This window comes from Leucopleurus acutus (genome assembly GCF_964270905.1).
Source record: "Leucopleurus acutus genome assembly, chromosome: 19".
Taxonomy (NCBI): domain Eukaryota; kingdom Metazoa; phylum Chordata; class Mammalia; order Artiodactyla; family Delphinidae; genus Leucopleurus; species Leucopleurus acutus.
Window position 1 is genome coordinate 10,890,293 of NC_139161.1, and position 19,056 is coordinate 10,909,348.

At 56.6% G+C, this 19,056-nt stretch overlaps 1 protein-coding gene across 4 annotated transcripts in view; it reads left to right on the forward strand.

The window, feature by feature from the left end:
• The window catches only part of ENDOV (endonuclease V), a gene marked incomplete at its 3' end in the record, with an annotated part of 32,222 nt that extends 22,793 nt beyond the window's left edge, over positions 1-9,429 (forward strand). For 2 of the 4 annotated variants that reach the window (XM_082860671.1, XM_082860665.1), the window contains one exon: positions 9,164-9,429. In XM_082860671.1, coding sequence (XP_082716797.1) covers positions 9,164-9,429 — 266 coding nt within the window. Of the gene's footprint in view, positions 1-2,257; positions 3,019-9,163 lie in introns of those variants that run through there. The other 2 variants (XM_082860666.1, XM_082860669.1) reach the window with 2 other exon arrangements.
• Positions 9,430-19,056: the final 9,627 nt, after the last annotated feature.

Sequence of the window (19,056 nt, forward strand, 5' to 3'; positions counted from 1 at the left end):
CCAATAAATCCTGGGCCTGACCTCAGGGGGGGAGTAGGGTTCCAGGAGAACCAGTTGGAAGATAGCAGAGACGTTGTTTAACCCTGGGTGGGCTGAGTGGGGGGGTTAAGCCTGGCATGGAAGGCTTGTGGGCAGAGGTGGGGGCGTCTGAACCTTAAAGGGACAAGTTTCAGCTACAGCCTGATGGAAGAGAATCTGCAGCAGTGGGCAGTGCCATTGGCCCCTTGGCCCTGTCTACTGGCTACACCAAGGCCGTATCAGAGATAAGATGAAGAGGTAGAGCATGTCAGCAGCTTGCTGGGACCCCAGGCTCAGCCCAGGGTGGTAGGTGTGGCTATAGCCCTGAGCATCTCGAGGGATGGACCATGCTGAGAGTTCATGTGGAGGGGTTGGGGAGGCTGGGGGAGTGCAGAATCAACTAGAAGGGGCTGAGGTGGTGCCTGGGGACCTACTGGCTGGGGTCATTCATGGGAGAGCAGGAAAGCAGTGGGATTGGGAATGGGGAGGGTGCTTGGGGGTGGCATGTCCTGCCCACCTCTACCCCCCACCCCCAGAGGCTCTACCCTGCAGAAGGCTGCACAGGAGCCCTAAGTGCAGTGGTATCTGGGCTTCTCACAGAACCTTAAAAATAGGGCCGAGATGATATCCATCTTCGCAGATCACAGCCCACCCCAGAACCAAGAATAAATCTCGAAACACTCAATAATTCAAGTTGGATCCAAATAGATTTTTCTGTTAGCCTGGCAGCCTCTGTGCCCCTTCCCTGGGTCCCCAGGGGCTGAGCCTGAGAGGCTCCCACGAGGTGGTGGGCTGGCCTGACCATTGCAGGTCACACCCTGGCCCCTCAGGACACCCGCCTCCAGGACCCCAGTCTGCCCACGCTCCCCTCACCTGGAGCAGTCAGGAATGGAGGACACCCAGGGCTGGGAGTCCTTTATGATCAGGTCAAGGAGGAGGCCCAGCCATGTTCCTAGCTGTCCCAAGGATACCTCCCTTGCCCCCCTATTTTCTGATCACAGGCATTGGCCTGTTTGAGCTTGGGTCTGAGCCAGGCTTCTTGGCCCCTTTGACCAAAACACCTCCCCTCCCCTCCTAGGCTCCTGGGGTCTCAACTCTCCAAGGCTCAAGGGCCAGCCTGGGCTCCAGGGGAGCAAATCCCTCCACTTAGGCCCCAGTCACTGGTGCACACACACCCCTCAGGGTCTGCATTCCTGCCTCCTCCTGGAAGGGTCCCTAAAGGGGCTTCACCTGGGGCTCTGTGGCCTGGAGTGAACAGCTGGGGACAGGAAGCAGGGCCAAGCTTCCCGCCCAAGGCCTCTGCATTGACTGGGGGTGGGGGGTCCTCATTGGCCTGGCCCACCCACTGCAGGTTTGGCCCAGCCCCAGCAGTCCCTGTTGCACTGCCCTAGCCAGGCCTGAGTAGAGTTTTACCAAATTATTAATTAAAGGCACAGGCATGCGGCAGCTCTGACATCCAAATGAATAACATACTGGGTAATTAGGAGAGGTGTCAGGGAAATGATGGAGCATGGCCCGCTATCCCCAGTTCACCTCCCTGGGAAGCAGGAGCAACTTCTCCGTTTCCTACCACGATGGGCGGCACTGGAGGCGGGGTAGGGAGGGCAGGCCAGAGGGGCCAGGGCCCAGCTGTTGCTTGTGGACAGGGCTGGGTCCTCCCCAGTCTGGTTGCTCTCCACCCAACCGGGAGAAGACCTGGGAACAGGGCAGGGAAGGTGGGCTAATGGAAGAAGGATGCGGTCCCAAGACAGATAGGCAAGCCGACCTGGAGGGACTCAGAGAGAAAGATACTGGGGGAGACCGCTGGAGGCCCGTGGTGGGGCAGGGGAGGAAGGATCCAGACCCGACTCCAGCACACGGGGTGTCCTGCCCTGGAAGAGGAGACAGCTCCCTAGGCCCTTCCTTGAGGCTGCAGGGGCCTGATAGAGAGCTGGGAGTAGAGAGCAGGCTGGAGTAGTTTTGTCTTTTAGTTACTTAAATTGCACTGGTGTTTTGGTGTTTGTTTGATTTTTAATCGAGGTTATAAACGTACATAGTTTAAATAGTCAAATAGTTCTATAAGACTTGTAACGAAAACCCAGTAGCTCCTTATTCACCCACCCCTCTCCTCTCCTGACTTCCCCTGCTCAGAGGCAAAATTTTGTTATTTTAGTTTTCTTTAGTGTGGGGGTTTTTCATATTTACTTCTAAATAACATGCTAATGCTGCCTTTCTCTTTTTTGTTTTTCTGTTTTTTTAGATTTAGAAATTATCCATTGACTTTCTGCCATGGAGGTTGAGAGTTTGTTCCCTCTCACATAGCCTCTCATACACTTTCCTTCCACCCATCTTCTCATTTTCATTGAATCAGAATTCAATGTCTGCGTTATTCTTTCTTTGCACGTACTGTTCGTGGCTGAGTAATGTAATGTAATTACATCTCCTTTTTTGTACAACCTCTTGTTTTTCCTGCACTTGATAATTGCCTCATGTTTTGGATTTGGTTTATTTTCTGTGTATCCATTACTTATTCCCAAACCCTGCAATGGAAATATAAATCTCTTTTTGGTACATTCAAAGCATCAGGCCATCTTGAATTTATTTTTTTCTCGGAGCCTGTGGTAGCCAGCTTCCAAGATGGCCTCCTGGGGCTGGTGTAGCCCTATGACCACACTGAACAAGGTCCGTCTGTATGACCAGTGGAGGTGCAAAAGTGAGGGTGTGTCATTTCTGATACTAGGCCTAAAACACATTGGGACTTATGTCTTGATGGTGCCCCTCCCTCTCTCTTCCCCCCTCATCATTCACTTTGAGAGAAGTCAGCTGCTGTGTTGTAAACTGCTCTGTGAAGTCCACGTGGCAGAGAACTGAGCCCACCTGCCCGTCACCATGTGAGGGAGCCATCTTGGAAGTGCACCCTCCAGCCCTGGCTGTCATCTGACTGCAACCTCATGAGAGACCCTGGGACAGAACCAGCTAGCCAGTCTGCTTCCAGGTTCCTATCCCTCAGAAACTGTGAGATAATAGACCTTTGTTCTGGAATAATATTTTTATGCAGCAAAACATGACTAATACAGAGCCACTCCTCCCATGCCCACCTGTCTTGGTTGCCTTGTATACCTGAGTCACATCCGTCTCCAGGGACCTCTCTCCACCCTCGTTTTGCTCCTGCTCCTGTTATAGTGGTGTGCGTCATCTAGCGTCTGCTTGAGAACTACAGCCCCACCCTAGCCCCACCGTAGAAACTGGGGAGACCCTGGAAAGGGGCTTTTTTAAGTACCCAGAAGAGTCCTTATTTCTGAGGCACAAGGGCACCACGACATCTTTCAGGAGTCTGTCAATAGCCTCAAGATGAGCCACATTGTCCTGGGTCTCCCAGGTGGGTGGGAAATCTGTTCGCTCCTCTGGGCCTGCAGCGCTGTGTGGGGCAAGGCCACCGCTGTCCACGGTGCTGAACTCAATGCCGTCATGTTGGCCTCGGGTGCCAGCCCCAGACGCTGGGTGGCCTCGGCTCTAGCTTTCCTCCTCTTCAACCCAGATCCCCTCTGTCCAGGCCTCGCCTTTCTGCACTAGGCTGTCTTCCTGCTCAGGGCTCCTTCTCGCTCTTGTAAGCAGACCCCACATGGGCTCTGCAGACAGGCTTGAATCCTGAAGTAAGAGCCTGTAGGTGTTTGAGCTGAGAACTCTCCAGATTACATGTGACAGAAGCAAACTTAAACCACCTTAAGCAAATAATAGGGCCTTGTTAGTTCACTCCAGGGTAGAGCTGGCTGTGAGTGGCCTGGCTGCAACACACGTCTACCCTCTCCCTCTGTGCCATTCCCAGGCGGGCTCCCCTCTGGGTGCTAGATGGCTGGCAGCAGCCCCAGGCTTACTTTCTCCCCTGTGGTGTTCCCAGGCAAAGCGCAGCCTCTACCCTAAAGGCTCCATCGCAAGCCCCAGGCCCTGGGTTCTGGATGGACTGTGATCACTGCTTAGTTTTATCACTGCGGCTGGAGGGGAGGGGAGGCCATGTGTCCAGCCTGGAGCCGGGGAGTGGAGTCAGCCACAGCCCATCTCATGGAGGGGCGCTCCTCAGTGGACAGACCACTGTCAGCAGAAGGCACACCTGGTTGGGGAAACTGAGGGGAGGCGACTCCAGGCTCTCTGAGGATGCTCTGTTCCCAAGGCCCTAAGAAAGCACCGTCTCTTCCCAGCAGTGCCCCATCTTGTCTCCGGGCAGTTCTCTTCCCATACCAGCAGGGAATGGCATGATTAAGTCTCCATTATTAACTTGCCAATCTTGTTTCTGGGGCACAGATGCTGACGGCTTAGGGGACCCAGTTGGCATATAACGAGGTCTCTGTGACAAATTACTTGGGTGTCAATTAACTATCTAGAGAAATGTCAAACAGGATCTGTCATGCTGGTGGTGAGGGACAGCCAATTAACCCGGAGTGGTTAATGCAATCCACGCAATCACCTGCCTCAGCCTCCAGCTGGGCTGGGAGTGAGGAAAAAGGCCTAGGGTGTGGGATAGGCGGGGCCTGGCCTCCGTCTCCCTGGGACACACTTCTGCAGTCACACTGGGGTGCTCAGCACATGGCTCTTGCCTTGCAGCCTGACTCTGTCCATTCTTTCATTCATTCCACAGCCACCTGCTGGGTCAGGCCTGAACTGGTCACTGCTGGTCAGGGGGTGGGACAGAGCTGGGGAAGGACAAATGTGCAGACAGGTGTCCATGACTTGCGTGGTCTCCACAGGATCCAATATGGATAAGAGTATCCTCAGGGAAGGGTAAACTCTAAAGGGGTGAGGGCAGGGCAGGGAGGTGAAGGAGGAGTGGCCAGGTCCTGGGTGGCAGTCAGGTGGAGGGCACCCAGGGCGGCGCAGACAGAACAGTTCCCCGGTCCCAGTGCTCGGAGCCTTTGGCAATCAACTGGCAGACCTGAGCACAATCCAGCTACCCGACTCTGAGCCATAAGACTTGGAGACAGTTTCTTCAAACTTTTCTAAGCCTGTTTTCTCACCTGTACAATGGGGCTAAAAACCCCCAGTTCCCAGGAGTGTTGTGAGAGCGAATGGGGCCCTGTGTAGACATGCCTGGCCCAGCACAGGTGCTGGCTGAATTTGGATCCCCCCTTCTCCCTGCAGGTGAAGCCTTGGTCCCCAGCTCACTAGTGGGAGGCTCAGATGGAGCACGTGCTGGGGAGAGGCACAGGGTGCGGGCGCAGCCTGGGAGGAGAAAGGCATCCTGGAGGGGCTGGTGTGGGCTGGCCAGCGGGCCCGCAAGCAGACACAAAGCTGAGGGGCAGGGTTCAGGGCTACCCCACACGGTCACACCATGCCATTTGGGTTTTGCTTGTTTTCAGGAAAGCACACTGGTCACCTGGAGGTGGGTCCCTCTGGTGAGGACCAGTGACCATGCTCTGATCCTACCCTCTTCCCATGCCTCTGCCCACACCATCCCCCCACCTGGCCCGCCCCTCTGGTAGTAGTGACCCCCCCACCCCACCCTGTGGTAACCTCCACCCCATGTCTGCTCGGCAGGTGATTGGCAGCTGCCACTTCCCAGCCCCCCAGCTACAGCGCCTCATGCTTATTCATGACACTGACATATGGCACCTCCGTGGGGGGGGGATCGGAGGGAGCTGCCAATTGTGAGAGTGCAGCGTGTCCCCATTGGAGCCCTGCTGAAGGAAAACAAACGCAAGATGTGAGGGGAGCAGAGGCGGCCTGGGGGCGTGCGTGTGTGTGCCTGCGTGTGCCTGTGCTTGCCTGCACCGCGGGGGCGCCGGGAGGAGGGGAGGAAAACAAAGGGTGAAGGCGGGGGAGAAAGGGAGGCTGCAGGGCTTGGAAGTGAGCTTTGGTTGTCATGGCTTCTGCCGTCTCAGTTAACGGGGTCCTCAGAGGCCAAGCTGTCCATCCCTCTGCCCCAGGCAGGCTGGCTCACACCAGCCTAAGACCCCTTTCACCTCTCTCCCCCTCACCTCTCACATGGGACACTGGGCTAGAGGCCATGAACAAGATAAGGGCTCAGCAGCCAGCAGCCCCATTTGCAGATCATTGAAATGTTCTAATTCTTTCCAGAATCAGACAAATTTAGCTTATGTCAAGCCAGAGTCCATAGGGCTCCAGACTTAGCCAATTTATTTTCCTGTTTTTATAGAGGATGGAAAAGTATGTGCACCACCACCCAGCAGTTCCCCTCCCCCAGGCTGGGCTGGCCCTCCAGTGCTCTGCTGGCCACCCACGGGCTACAAAGCTCTGTTCCTTGGCTGGGGAGGGCAGAGCAGAGACAAAGGCCGAGCTCTTGGGGTCCTCAGCCAGCCCCTCCTCCTGGACCCAGGGCTTGAGGCTGCTGCCATGGAAACGAGGCTCTTTGCCAACTGGCCACGTGCATCCCGGAAACAGTAGGTGAGTCCAGGAGCCAGTGGGTCCAGGAACTGTGACCACCTCCCAGGAGGCCCAGCCCTAGGGTCCCTTGACCCTGCTCTGCCATCTACCCGCATTGGTTGTAAGAACTCAGGAGAGAGAGAAGCTTGCTGAGGGAGCCTGGGATGAGGCTGGGGCCAAGACAGAATGAGGAGCCCCATGAGGCCCAGCCGAGGGTCCCACACTTGTACAGGAGCTGGATGCTCTGAACCCTCTTCCACAAGCCTTCACACGCGCTGTGTGCAGTGGCTGACCCTGTGGGGTCTGTCCATGGAGTCCACCAACCCCCTCACTTTAGGCCTTCCCCAGGGAGTCAGGGAGCTGTAGAAGCCTGTCCCCCAAGGGTGCAGCCTGCTAGAGAGCTGCCCATCCAGCAACTCCCCCGCAGGACACTCTGATTCCGGCCTTGGACACCCTGGTCCCCAGCCCTGGTAGGCTGTCTGGGTGGCCTGACCCCCTCCTGGCCCAGCCTTGGATGAGGGGCCCCCCTGCCCCAGCCAAGTGTCACGTGAGCCCTGTGCCTGGCTGGCATGCTCTCGTCCGGCAGGCGCAGGGCCGCTGCGCTTCAGGCACCGCTGTACATAGAGGCATCTGCTGTTCACTGTCTCCGGGCAGATGGGCTGCCAGTGAGCTAAGTGTGTGCGGGGGAAGGGGTGCCATAGGAACCCCTTCCCGCGGTGGCATGGGGGCGGGAGAGGCAGGCGCCTGCCTAGGGAGAGCGGCGAGCACACAGGAGGGAGGGGCTAGGATCGCATGGGCTCCCCGTTTGGGGTGAGGCCTGTGGTGCTGGTTCCTGGGCAAGGAAATCCCAGCAGGACCGCCGAGGGGAAGGGAAGCCTGGAAGCAACCCCCCTGTCACCACTGGCTGTGTGGCCTTGGGCAGGTCCCTTTCCTCTCAGGGCCTGAGGGAATGAGTTTGGATTGTCTTCAGGATGCCTTCCAGTTCCTAAACCCTGAGCTTCAGCAGGATGGGGGCATCCTGCCATCTGAGGGACCTCCTGTGTGGCAGGGGAGTGGGGGGCGACACACCAGCACAGTCTGCTGTGGCTCCTAGAGAGGTTGCGGTAGTGCTGTGTGTCAGGTGAGGTCACTCTGCTGATCACTCTGCAGAGTGGGACTCAGCGCCGGCTTTTGCAGCCCTGCCTGGCAGCAGCGGGAACCACACAGTGTGGGTCCCGGCAGGTGATGGCAGCAGGATGCCAGCTGAGGTGGGAGCCCTGCCCTGATACAGACATGGCTACCCCAAAGCCCAGCCTGCTGGACCTGGACCTGGGGCCCATGAAGGGGGAAGTGTGGGAAAGTCGACAAGGAAACAGCCCAAGACCACCGACAGCCTCGGAAACGCACCCATGGGGCAGCAGGAAGGCCTGGGGCAGGGGTGGGGGAGGCCCACTGGGCAAACCCCAGAATCCTGCTCTGGGAAAACCTAAAGGCTCCTCATTCATAATGATGATGAGCAGAGCCACTGGGGCCTGGCTCAGCGCCCCCCTCGTGTGCCAGATGCCACCCTGAGCACTTGGCACCGTGGCCTTCAGTAATCGGCCCAGTAGCGGGGGAGGCAGCCATTACCCCACTAGACAGAGGTGGAGACTGAGGCTTCGAAAGATTACGTGGCTGGTGGAGGCCTGTGGGCCAGTTGGTGGCTGAGCTGGGAATGGAGCCCGAGGCCAGCTGGCTGCACAGCCCTGATGGTCAGCTCGACCCCCTGGGCACCCTGCTGCTAGGTGCCTTGACCCTCCACAGCTCCAGAAGCCCAGGGGAGGGTGCCAGGTGCCTGGTGTCCCCTCCTCCTTCCTCCGTCCCTGGGAGGCCCCCACCCCACCCCTGCAGCCGCCTCCACCCGCCTGGCTGCAGTGACTCAGCTCAGCTGTTCCTCAGCCACTCTGCTTGCTGGTGCTTGCCTTTCTTCTTCTTTTCCAACGTGTGACATTGCCACTGTGCTGTGGCACAGTGACTACCTCTGCCCGGGACTGTCCGTGGTGGCCCCAGCTTGAGGTGGCCAGATGGCCGGGCCTCACCCCCAGACTCTGGTCATGGGAAGAGAGACTGTCACCTCCAGAGCGGGCACAGTCCTCACCTTAGTTCCGCCTGACTCGGGCACAGTGCCAGGGGACACCTGTCCAAAGTCACCCTTCGCAGCTGCCTCAAGGACCTGTGTCCTTGACGTTGTAGGTTGGGCATCAAGAGGCCAGAAACCCTTCTAGGGAGGGTGACCCGGAGGGGATGGCCAGAGCCCCACTTTTCAAGAAAGGGGTAAGAAATGGAGAGATGTGTCCTGGAGAAGACTGGGGCAGGGGCATTGCCCATTGCCAAGGCGGGGGGTGGGGGAGTGAGTTACATGAAGAAGGAAGGGCTTTCCCTCAATGAAGGAAGACTCCCTGATACTTGGGACTGTCAGTGGAATTTGCTGTTTTGTTAGGTGGTGAATTTCCTGTTCCTAGGAAGATTGAAGCTGTGACATGGACAGGATTCTTTATGGGGTTGAGCCCAGTGTGTTGGAGTTGGTGGGAAGAGCATTAAAAGCTGGAGTTAGACGTTTCGGGTTTGAGTCTCAGGTTTGTGTAAACTCAGGCAAGTCATTAAACCTCTCAGAGCCTCAGTCTCCTCTTCTGTAAAATGGGATTAGTATTTCCTTCACAGGCAGTAGTGAGGATCCGAGGAGACAGTGTAGGATAAAGGGCAGTGTAAACTGCAGAGTGCACACAGATGTTTTTATATTCTGGTTCTGACCCATGCATCTTGCATCTTGAAGGTTCTCCATCTCTGAGAGCATTTTCTGCCAAGGATGGGAATGAGCCCCATCAGAAGAAATGGCCCAAACTCCAACAGAGAATTTGGGGAAGAGGAAAGGAAGCACTTTGGGAGGTAGGAAGTCAAAAGATGAAGGGATTGTGGGACCCACCCTTCCCCTTGGGCAGGAGGGGCAGGGCAGCTTCTCCTGCCTCCTGGACTTGGAGATCTTGGGGGTCTGAGGCGCAGGGGGGCCTGGGAGCCCTCAAGGAGATGGGGTGTTCATGATGCCTGGCCTTGGGGAAAAGACAATGATGGGGATACGGGAGGTGGTGGGAAGCTCTGTCTGGGCAGCCACAAGCTGACTTGGGGTTTGAGTAGCAAAAGGAGATTCGACAGCCCCATGGATGCTGGGCTCGGGCAGCTGGTTTCTCCTGCCCAAACGTCCCTTTCCACCTCACCTCTTCCTCTTCTCCCTTGCCGCCTTCTCAGTGCCCATTTCTCATGCCTCTTGGAGTGGTTGAATGGCTGGGGGCCCAAAGATGGAATCCTAGAACCTCAGAACGTGACCATACTTAGAATAGAGTCTTTGCAGATATAACCAAGTTCAGGATCTTGAGATGAGATCATCCTGGATTAGAGTGGGTCCTAAATCCAGTGTCAGGTGTCAGAAGAGAAAAGCAGAGGGAGATTTGAGACTTAGACCCAAGAGACGACCGTGTGAAGTTGGAGGCAGAGACTGGAGTGGTGTGCCCACCAGCCAAGGAACACCAAAGATGGCCAGCAGCCACTGGAGGCTGGGAGAGAGGCCTGGGATGGTTTCTCCCTCAGAGCGCAGCAGCTGCTGGGAGTTTGGGCTCTGTGAACTAAAAGGGGTTCTGGGGTGGCTGCTACCTTGCTGGTGTTCTCTGAGTCCCTTGCAGTTAGAGTGGGGGAATGTGACCTGGGCTCCACCAACCAAGGTTCACCTGAACAGACTGACTCAGAAGCAGCCAACACCAGAAAGCAGATCCCCCCGCATCTCTTTTCTAGCAACGGGGTGTGTGTGTGTGTGTGTGTGTGTGTGTGTGGAAGGTCCTGGCTTATGGGCAGCAGTGCCCTGTCACGCGTGGGCTGCTGGGTCTATGCCCAGTGGTGGAGGCCTTGTGGTTGGGGCCTTGCTCCTGGGCGTGTGGCCACTGAGCAGAGACTTTCTTTGCCATTAAGCTAGCCAGAGTGTGTCCTGCTGGTTCTGAGCAGTATAAGGGGTAAGGAGACCTCTGTCCATGGGGCAGGGAGGTCATGCCCAGAGAGAAGCTCCTAGAAGCCCTTCTTCTGCTAATCCTGGCTGGATGAGAGCTGAACTCTGCCCCAGGGACTTGTGGGAGTGGAGCTGGCCAAGAGGTCCGTGGGGGTCAGGAGGAGGACACAGCCTGGGCTGGAAGCACCGCGGTCAGGACAAGGTGGCCCCCACTTTCCCCACAGCTTTTCCCTGGGCCTGGCACCCACTCTCCCCCCTCCATCCCTCCTCAGGGCCCCTGTCCTCCCTCCCTCTGTCCTCCTTCTCTCCCCTACACCCTTCTTGGAAATGAAGTCATCTAGAAAAATAATCAAAAAATAGAAAGGAAAAAAAAAAGCTAAGAAAATGGGATTTTTTTCCCCTTCAAACATTTGGTAAGACACCTCCCACACGGATGAGTGTCCACCGGGGCCTGTTTTTGTCCGAGGGAGACTCGGACTTGAACGCCTTGGGTGGTGTAAGCCAGGTGGGCCTCCCGACTCCCCACCGTGGTGGTCCGCGCTGGGCCTCTTCCTGCAGACCAGCCAGGGTCAGCCCCTGAAGCCTGAGACCCCAGGTGATGCCTTCAGCAGAAGGCCCACGAGCCCCTGAGGCAGAGGCAGGGTGGGGAGAGAGAACAGGAGGGTTCAAGTTCAGGGGGGAGTATTAGCTCCTAAGTGAGGTCTCTGCCTCCAGTCTCTCCCGTCTTCCTACCAGCCCACGCCTTGCCTTGCTGCAGAGTTCTCGTTTGTTTATTTATAATTTAAACTCAGCCTGCTTCTAAGAAAGCTCAAGACACTTACTAAAAAGCTGCTTCCGCGAGCTGGGTCGCGCTCCCTCAGCCTTGGGCTCAAAGTCCATGGACACTATCCCGTTACTCAACCTGGCTCCCGGGGCCCCCCGGCCCTGGCCCCCAAGGCAGCCTGCCCCACCACCCGGTGTGCACCTGGCTTTCAGACAGACCCTTCCAGGGCAGCTTGCTGGGGTGACTGGGCCTGGGGTGCCCCCTCCCATCTTGGAACCAGCCCCTTCCTCCCTGGCCCCTGTGGAGGGACCTGGGGACGTCCGTACCCGTCTTGTGCCCCTCGGCCGTCTGTTCTGTCACAGTCACCTGGCACAGGCTGCTCCTTTTGCCCCCAACTGGACTCGCCCGGCCCTTGAAGGGGTGTGACCGAGTCATGTCACTGTTGACAACGATGGATGATACGGTGGTGAAGGTGGGGGCTCCCCTCTGCGTCTGGAATGGCATCAGGCCTGGGGTGCCATGTCTCTCAGGCATAGGTTCCCATGGTTGATGTAAAGGAAGGGAAGGGCCTGTGGGGGAAGGCTCGGCAGGGGAGAGCCTGCAGAGGAAGGCAGGGGTCACCCTGATGGTTTCGTCTGAACCCCAGGTAGAAGCCAAAGATGCCATTTTCTCATTTCTTCAGGATCTAGTGACCAAGTGCAACTCCATCCACCAGGGAGGGGCAGGGCACCCACCACAGTGAGGACCCACATTGCTGCACTTGGCGTCCTCATTCCGAACTTCCCAGCCCAGCTGGGCCTCAGGACTTCTTGCTTCCTGCAGGAGGGTCACCTTGATCCTGGGTCTCCCTTCCCTCAGCCTTGCATCTTTGGGCTCACTTTTCCATCTCGTGGCAAAACAAGCAAGCGTTGGCACTGCCCTGGCTCCTTCTCAGATCCGTGCCATCCCGGGCCAGATAAGGGGCTTACCAGGACAACTGGCAAACAGCACTTCATTTCTCCAATCCCCAGTTCCTCCTCTGTAAAACGGAGCTAATGACGCCGACCTCAGCCCTGCAAACAAGATAAAGCCCACTGAGCACACATTTGCTTCCTTCCCCTCTGAGAGCCTCAGTTTTCCCATCTGTAAAATGAAGCCCTCTCTCAGGCTGTAGACCCAACTCCTGCAGAGCAGGCTGGATGCCTCTGCCAGCTGGAGGACGCATCATGGGCAAGGGGCAGGGGCTGCCCTCCTCTCCTACTATTTGCGGGTTCAAGATCCCACTGGCCTGGCATCATCAGTTGTAACCAGTGTCCCTCCCTACCTCCCTCAGCCTGAGCGGACACCGCCTGGCAGAAGGATCCCTGACAAGGAGAGCCCTCAGGGGTTGCCCTCAGTAAGTCTCAGTGGAAAGGGCAATGCCAGGTGGGTCATGCCAGGAATGCTCGGCCAGTTGGTGATCACAGTAGAGTATGGCCTTCCCCTGGTTCCGGCTCTCCTCCTTGCCACTGCGTTCCATGGGGCCACAGACGCCATGGCTGCGGGGGCTGAGGCAGACCAGATGTCCGTTCCAGGCCAGAAGGACAGTGCAGCATGGCCCCGTGCTGACACAGCCCTGGAACCCTAGACTTTGGAGCTGAGAGGGAGGCAGGAGCAGGAGGGCAGGTGGAGAGGAGCCAGGTGGCTCCTCTCCTGAAGGAAACGCCTTTGAGCCACAGACCGGCCCAGGAGCATCTGGCTGCCAGGGTGGCCTGTGCCCTGCTCCCCACAAGGCTGGCGGCATATGGCTGCCCTGGCTCACCCAGCCACACACCATGCAAAGAGCTCCTCTCCCAGTGCCCACACCCACAGGGAAGCCAGTTGTCTGGACACTTGGATGCAATTCTGGGCAGCCCTGGATGCTTGTCTGGCTTCCCGCTTGAGAAGCAGCATTGGGCCCTGGGAAGAGCACAGCCTTCTCAGCCACAAAGAGCTGGATCCCAGGAATCGCATCAGCACAGAGTAGACAACCAGTGATTGTCGTCCACAGTGCACACTTCACGCCAGAAAGGCCTCCGGGGACCACCAGGAGGAACTCCAGAGGCCCCACTCTGGACGCTGAGCCCACCCTCCTTACGCTGTGCCTCACACGCCCGGCCTCAGCACTGCCCTACGCGTGGTGGTAATCACTCTCCTCTTTCCCTCCCACTAGACTGAGAGCCTTGAGGGCAGCACCCAGCAGAGTGCCAGGCACGTAGGAGGGGCTGCTGGCACCAGCCAGCGACATCTGGAGCCCAGAGGATTCTGAGCTGAGGATGATGGTGTTTGGAGGATAGGGCTCCCTGAGACGCCTTGGGCCTCCCGCAGGAATGGGAGGCTACTCTGGGAGTGAGATATCGAAAGTAAGGCACTTGGCATGTGGGCAGTCAGCCAGTCCTGGCCGGTTCTCCTTCCAGAGAGGGTGACCCAAGGGATTCACCACCCTTCTTGGGAAGGAAAAGAAGACCCCTCTTCCACCTGCTCAGTCTACAACACTGAGTACCTGCTCTGGTCTAACAAGACGAACTCTTGGCCATGGAGCTTTCAGACAACATATAAGTACATTATTAACTCTGTTAGATGGTGACAAGACCTACGGAGAAAAATCAGGGCAGGGAGTATGGGGACTGTGGGGTGTAACTTTAAGCAGGTGGGTCACCTCACTAAAGAGGCGAGCATCCTGCTAACGTCTTGGGGAGGCGTGTCCCAGGCAGAAGGACCAGCAAGTCCAAAGGTGGGGTGGGGGAAGGGGCGGGGTATGGAGCAAGGTCAGTCAAGAGTCAAGCAGTCAGCGAAGCCGAAGTGGGGGAGCAGGGAGGGGCTGGCAAACGGGGCAGGGCCTTGACTCTCTTGAGAGAAGCAGGGCACCACAAGATGACACGGACTGAAGGGCGCAGCTGAGAGACCCGGCGAGAGGTTGGACAGTATTCTAGGCGACGAAAGGTGGCCCAGACCAGGGTGGTCGCAGCGGAGGAAGGAGAAGGTTCCTGTTCTGGGCACATTTCGGTGGCACAGCCAGCAGGGTCGGCTACCACACGGTACGCGGCAGTAGAGTCCAGGTGGCAGCTTAGGCCGGTAGCCCTGCCCCACGCTCCCTCGCGCCCTCGTCCCGCGCCGACCGGAAGCCGGGACGCCGAGCTCTCGCGGGAGCACCTCCCGGGCCCCGCCTCTGCGCTCCGCCAATCGTCGCGCGCCTGAGAGCGTTGTCGTGGCAACCCCGCCCGGCGTCTGGGTCCCGAGGTTCTGTCCCAGAGTGTGGCCTCCGGGCCTCGGAACCCAGATCTACGTGTGGTCTGGGTCCCGCCGTTCCCGTGCTAGGGGTCACGGGCATCCTCCTCCCCAGGGTGCCCTCTCAGGAGGGTTCGGGAGCAGGAGACCGCAGAAAGCCCAGTCGACCCTTTTAACGTTGTCCGAACATTTTACACCCACTGTCCCGGAAGTTGAGGAGCCAAGGCCGACACCCACGCCTCCCGGAGGGCTACCCCGCCTCCCTCGGACACCACCCACCCCGGAACATGCTCGCCGCCCCTTGCGACCCCGATTCCTCGCGGAGGAGCGGGCCGTAGGGAGAGGATGCCCCTAGGCTGCAGACTCTCTGAGGACGGGGACCCCCGGCCCAACGCATCGATTGTCCAAGGCTAAGGAAGGAGGAATGAAAGCACGAGTATGAAGTAGTGTGAACTTGAGAGGGAGTCGTTGTTTTAGGTTCACCCAGAAATCGAACTCAAAGGAAAGTTACTGCAACTGGGGAAGAGCACAGTTGGCTGGAGAATTTGGTTTAAATATAAATAAATAAAATTTAAGTTACATAACCAACACGTTTGGTGTAAAACACGAAAGTATAAAAATCCTAGATCCCATCGCAAGATAAACCACTGTTGACACTTCAGAATATTTTCTTCTAGTCTTTTTTTCTCAATATATTGCATACACATTTTTTTTCAGATAAAATTTATGCATGCGCTGCAGTGCCTCATAGACCCTTATGTGTGAATGGGAATGGAGGCTCCTGATTTGATTGAAGGCTTTTCCCTCCCCAGTATCTCAGTTTCTCCCCCAACACACACACAACACTCAAGGGCACACACAGGTGCACTGATGCAGCTGATAACCAGTGTAGCTTCTAGTTCCCAGAACCCCACCTTCCAAATGCAGAGGTTGTCCTGGGGGTGACAGCAAGCTCTCCATGCTCCATGTTTGTTTCTACAGTCTCAAGTTTTCTCCACCTTCTTCTAGGTTAGGGGCGCTGCGGTGGGAGACAGGGTCAAGATGAGGCTTGAAGAACCCACCAATCCAGGTGAGGGAGGGAAATTCAAGCAAGCAGGCCTAACAGAGGGCTCCACCTTCCAGGCATGAGAGGGTCCTGGGAGAAATAGGAGAAGCAGCCAGGTCAGATGGGGAGGCAGCAAGGGGCCCAATACAAACACTTTGCCTCTGCCCTCCCTGGGGACCACTGGGCATGCTGTTGGACCAATAACCAAAGGAGGACCACACACACACACACACACACACACACACACACACACAACACACGGTTTCACCAGACAAGGGGACACATTGTAGCCTGGCACCTTGGAAGAAGCCCCCCAGCTAGCCCACCCTCCCGGGCACAATTTGGAAGCAATGTGTATATGCACTGGTGCAGGGGAGGCAGATACACCTCCTCATCTGAGCTCCCTTCCTAACCTGGGGGCCAGTTATTCACAAGTCTGACCCCTTAGCCCTCCTGGCTGAGCACACACAGGGTTATGAGAATGACGTCACCATCCATCCAGACCGAAACATCAGACATCTGTGTAGGACTTTATGTCCTTGGCTCCTTGGTACCTGCAGGTGTGGATTGATTTTGTCTTTTCCACAAACTCTTTTTTTTTTTCCTTTGGCCGCTCTTTAGTTCCCCGACCAGGGATCGACCCAGGCCCTTGACAGTGAAAGCGTGGAGTCTTAACCGATGGACCGCCGGGGAATTCCCTCCACAAACGCTGTCTTAAAGGGTGTCTTGAATGTGGTGGCCCCTCTGCTCAGAAAGGGGGTGGATAGGCGCCTCTGCACTGTCCACTAGGATGCTTGTCTCCCTGGCTGCCTAGAGCTGATGCAAACAGCCCTGTGTAGCTCGCTGCAGCTGAATTCTTATCTCAGAAGCCCCTTAGAAAGTGGTTCTGGGACACAAAGGCCATCCGTGTGCTCTCATCCTCCCTCCTTCCTGCACTGGAGGCAGAAGGAGCGACCTCCCCCACTGAGTAGCCACAGGGAACTCTGCTCCAGATGCGCTCCAGACAGAGCCTCCTGATGGGTCTTCCAGAACATTTCTTTCGAAAATTGCGGCACAGTTCTCTGCTTAAAACCATCCAGTGGCTTCCCGTATGATTCAGAGTAAAACCCACAGTTCTTTCCATGGTGTATGAAGTATCAGTTACCTTCCATCCAAGGACCCCCAGGAACACAACTGCAGTGAAATGGAGTGAGGGCAACAGCACACCGTGGGGAGCTGGGGGGGGGGGTGTCCGTAGGAGGTGTTAGGAAGGACTCTGGAGACGGGCTTGTGCTGGGGAAACTGGGGCTGGGGTGGAGGCTGTCGGGAAGCAGGCTTGATGCCACAATCAGGTATCTTAATAATTTGTGTCTAGAAGGCAGGAGAACAGAGCAAAGCTTAGGCTGAAATTGATAAACCCACGCCAGTCCGCAAGGAAAGGGGACCAGGGCCCATTTTTAGGTCTGGACAGTGTCCACGTTCTGTGTTCAGATATGACTGCAGAGGCCTCTTGTCTCTGTCTCCATCCATCTCAGTCACAGAGTGGCTGTGTCTGATGACAGTGACATTGGTTGTTTGTTTTCTTTTTAAACGATTTATTTATTTATTTAATTTATTTCTGGCTGCGTCGGGTGTTAGTTGCAGCACACGGGATCTCCGGTGCTGTGCATGGGCTTCTCTCTAGTTGTGGCATGCGGGTTTTCTCTTCTCTAGTTGTGACGCGCAGGCCCCCGGGCTCGTGGGCTCTGTAGTTGTGGCGCGCAGGTTCCAGAGTGTGTGGGCTCTGTAGTTTGCAGCGCGCAGGCTCTCTATTTTAGGCGCGCTGGCTCAGTAGTTGTGATGTGAGGGCTTAGTTGCCCTGCAGCATGTGACATTTAGTTCCCTGACCAGGGATCGAACCTGCATCCCCTGCATTGTAAGGCTGATTCTTTACCACTGGACCACCAGGGAAGTCCCGACAGTGACACTGTTGAGCCATGCAATTGTCAGCACAACACCGAGGCCAGGTGTTTTTCTCCTTCTCAAGCCCCTGTGTGACCTGACCAGCCCCCCAACCCCTGCCCGCCTCCAGCTCTGTGCTTTCCTGCCATGTTGCTGCCCCTTCAGGCCCTCTGCCTGGTCCATCTGCCCAGGAACCCTTCCCTGCCCCACCTCACTCTCTGTCCCTTTATCTTGCTTTGGGCTCTCACCATCGCCTTCCCTTCTGCTAAGTGAGTCCTCCATCCTCTGGTCCCTCCTCATCTCTTGCTCCTCTCCCCAGGCCGCCACCAAATCCACAACAGGGAGAGTCTGGTCACACGCCAGGGTGTCACACTACTGGGGGCAGGGGATGGTTCTCAGGGGCAGCTCTTGTCCTCCCAAAGCACTCGGGCATTTTCCGGGGTTGGTGACCCCACTCTGCGCTGCTGTTTCTGCTGCAGCACTCAAGAGACCCAAGCTGGCTGTGGTGGGTGTGTGACGTGCAGAGGCAGTTTCGACCAGACGGCTTCTCAGCCTCCCCTTTCTACTGCCAGTTGCCAAGGAGCCATCAGTCTGGTGACCCTGAGCCCTAAAGAGCAGAGAAACTGGAGCTCGGAGGCTCTGCCCGAAGCCAGTCTGGCTCTTTCTGCTGGAGGCAAGGACCCCACGCTAGCCAGGGTCGGCCACTGATGTTCCCAGCCCTCCAGCCTTGGGGCCTCCCATTCCTTTGCTCTTAAAACAGAAGGACGTTAGCCCCTCCATTCATTTCTTGGGCTGCCATAATAGGATACCACAGACAGGGGAGCTTCAAACAATAGAAATGTATTCCCTCACAGTCTGGAGGCCAGAAGTCTGAAATCACGGTGTCAGCAGGTTTGTTCCTTCTGGAGGCTCGGAGAGAGAATCCGTTCCAGGCCCCTCCCCAGCTTCTGGTGGCTGCTGGCGATCCTTGGCATCCTTGGCTCGTAGACACATCATCCAGTCTCTGCTCTGTCTTCATATGACCTTCTCCCTGTGTCCCTGTGTCTTTGATCAGATTTCCCAGTCTTTGAATTAGGGCCCCCTCTAATCCAGTAAGATTGCATCTTAACTTGATGACACCTGCAAAGACCCTATTTCCAAATAAGGTCACATTCACAGGTTCTGGGTGGATATGAATTCTGGGGGGACACTACTTACCCCAGTACAGCCCCCATCCATATAAAGTGGAAAACCCAGAGTCCCATGAGGAACCCCACGTTTCTCTGGGTCACCTGCCTTCACGTTCCCTGCTTCTGCTGCACACTCGATGGCGGGAGGGGTCTACACTGGACACCACCCAACTTGGTTTGTGCAAAGCATCGTTCACATGGGCCCTTCTGGGAGCAGACGTTCACCGGTGTTTGGGGTGACGGAGCAACTCGTTACAGATGACAACACAGGCATTTCTGGCCAACTGGGCTTTCCCCCTTTGGTCTTTCTCCACCCCGTCACGTCTTTTCTCTCCCCAGTTCTCTGTTCTGCAGATTCTCACCTCTTCTCTCCCAGGATGTCTGTGAAAACCACAGTCCCTTTTGCTGTTGTGCAAGCAGCTCCCTTCACCTTTTCCTTCCTGCCTCGACCCCTGCAGGCAGGGGAGAGGGTGAGTTCCCCTTCCAGACTAACAAAAGCCATTGGTGTATTTTCCTAAACTGAGTCAAGCCAGCCTGTGACATGTACCAGCTC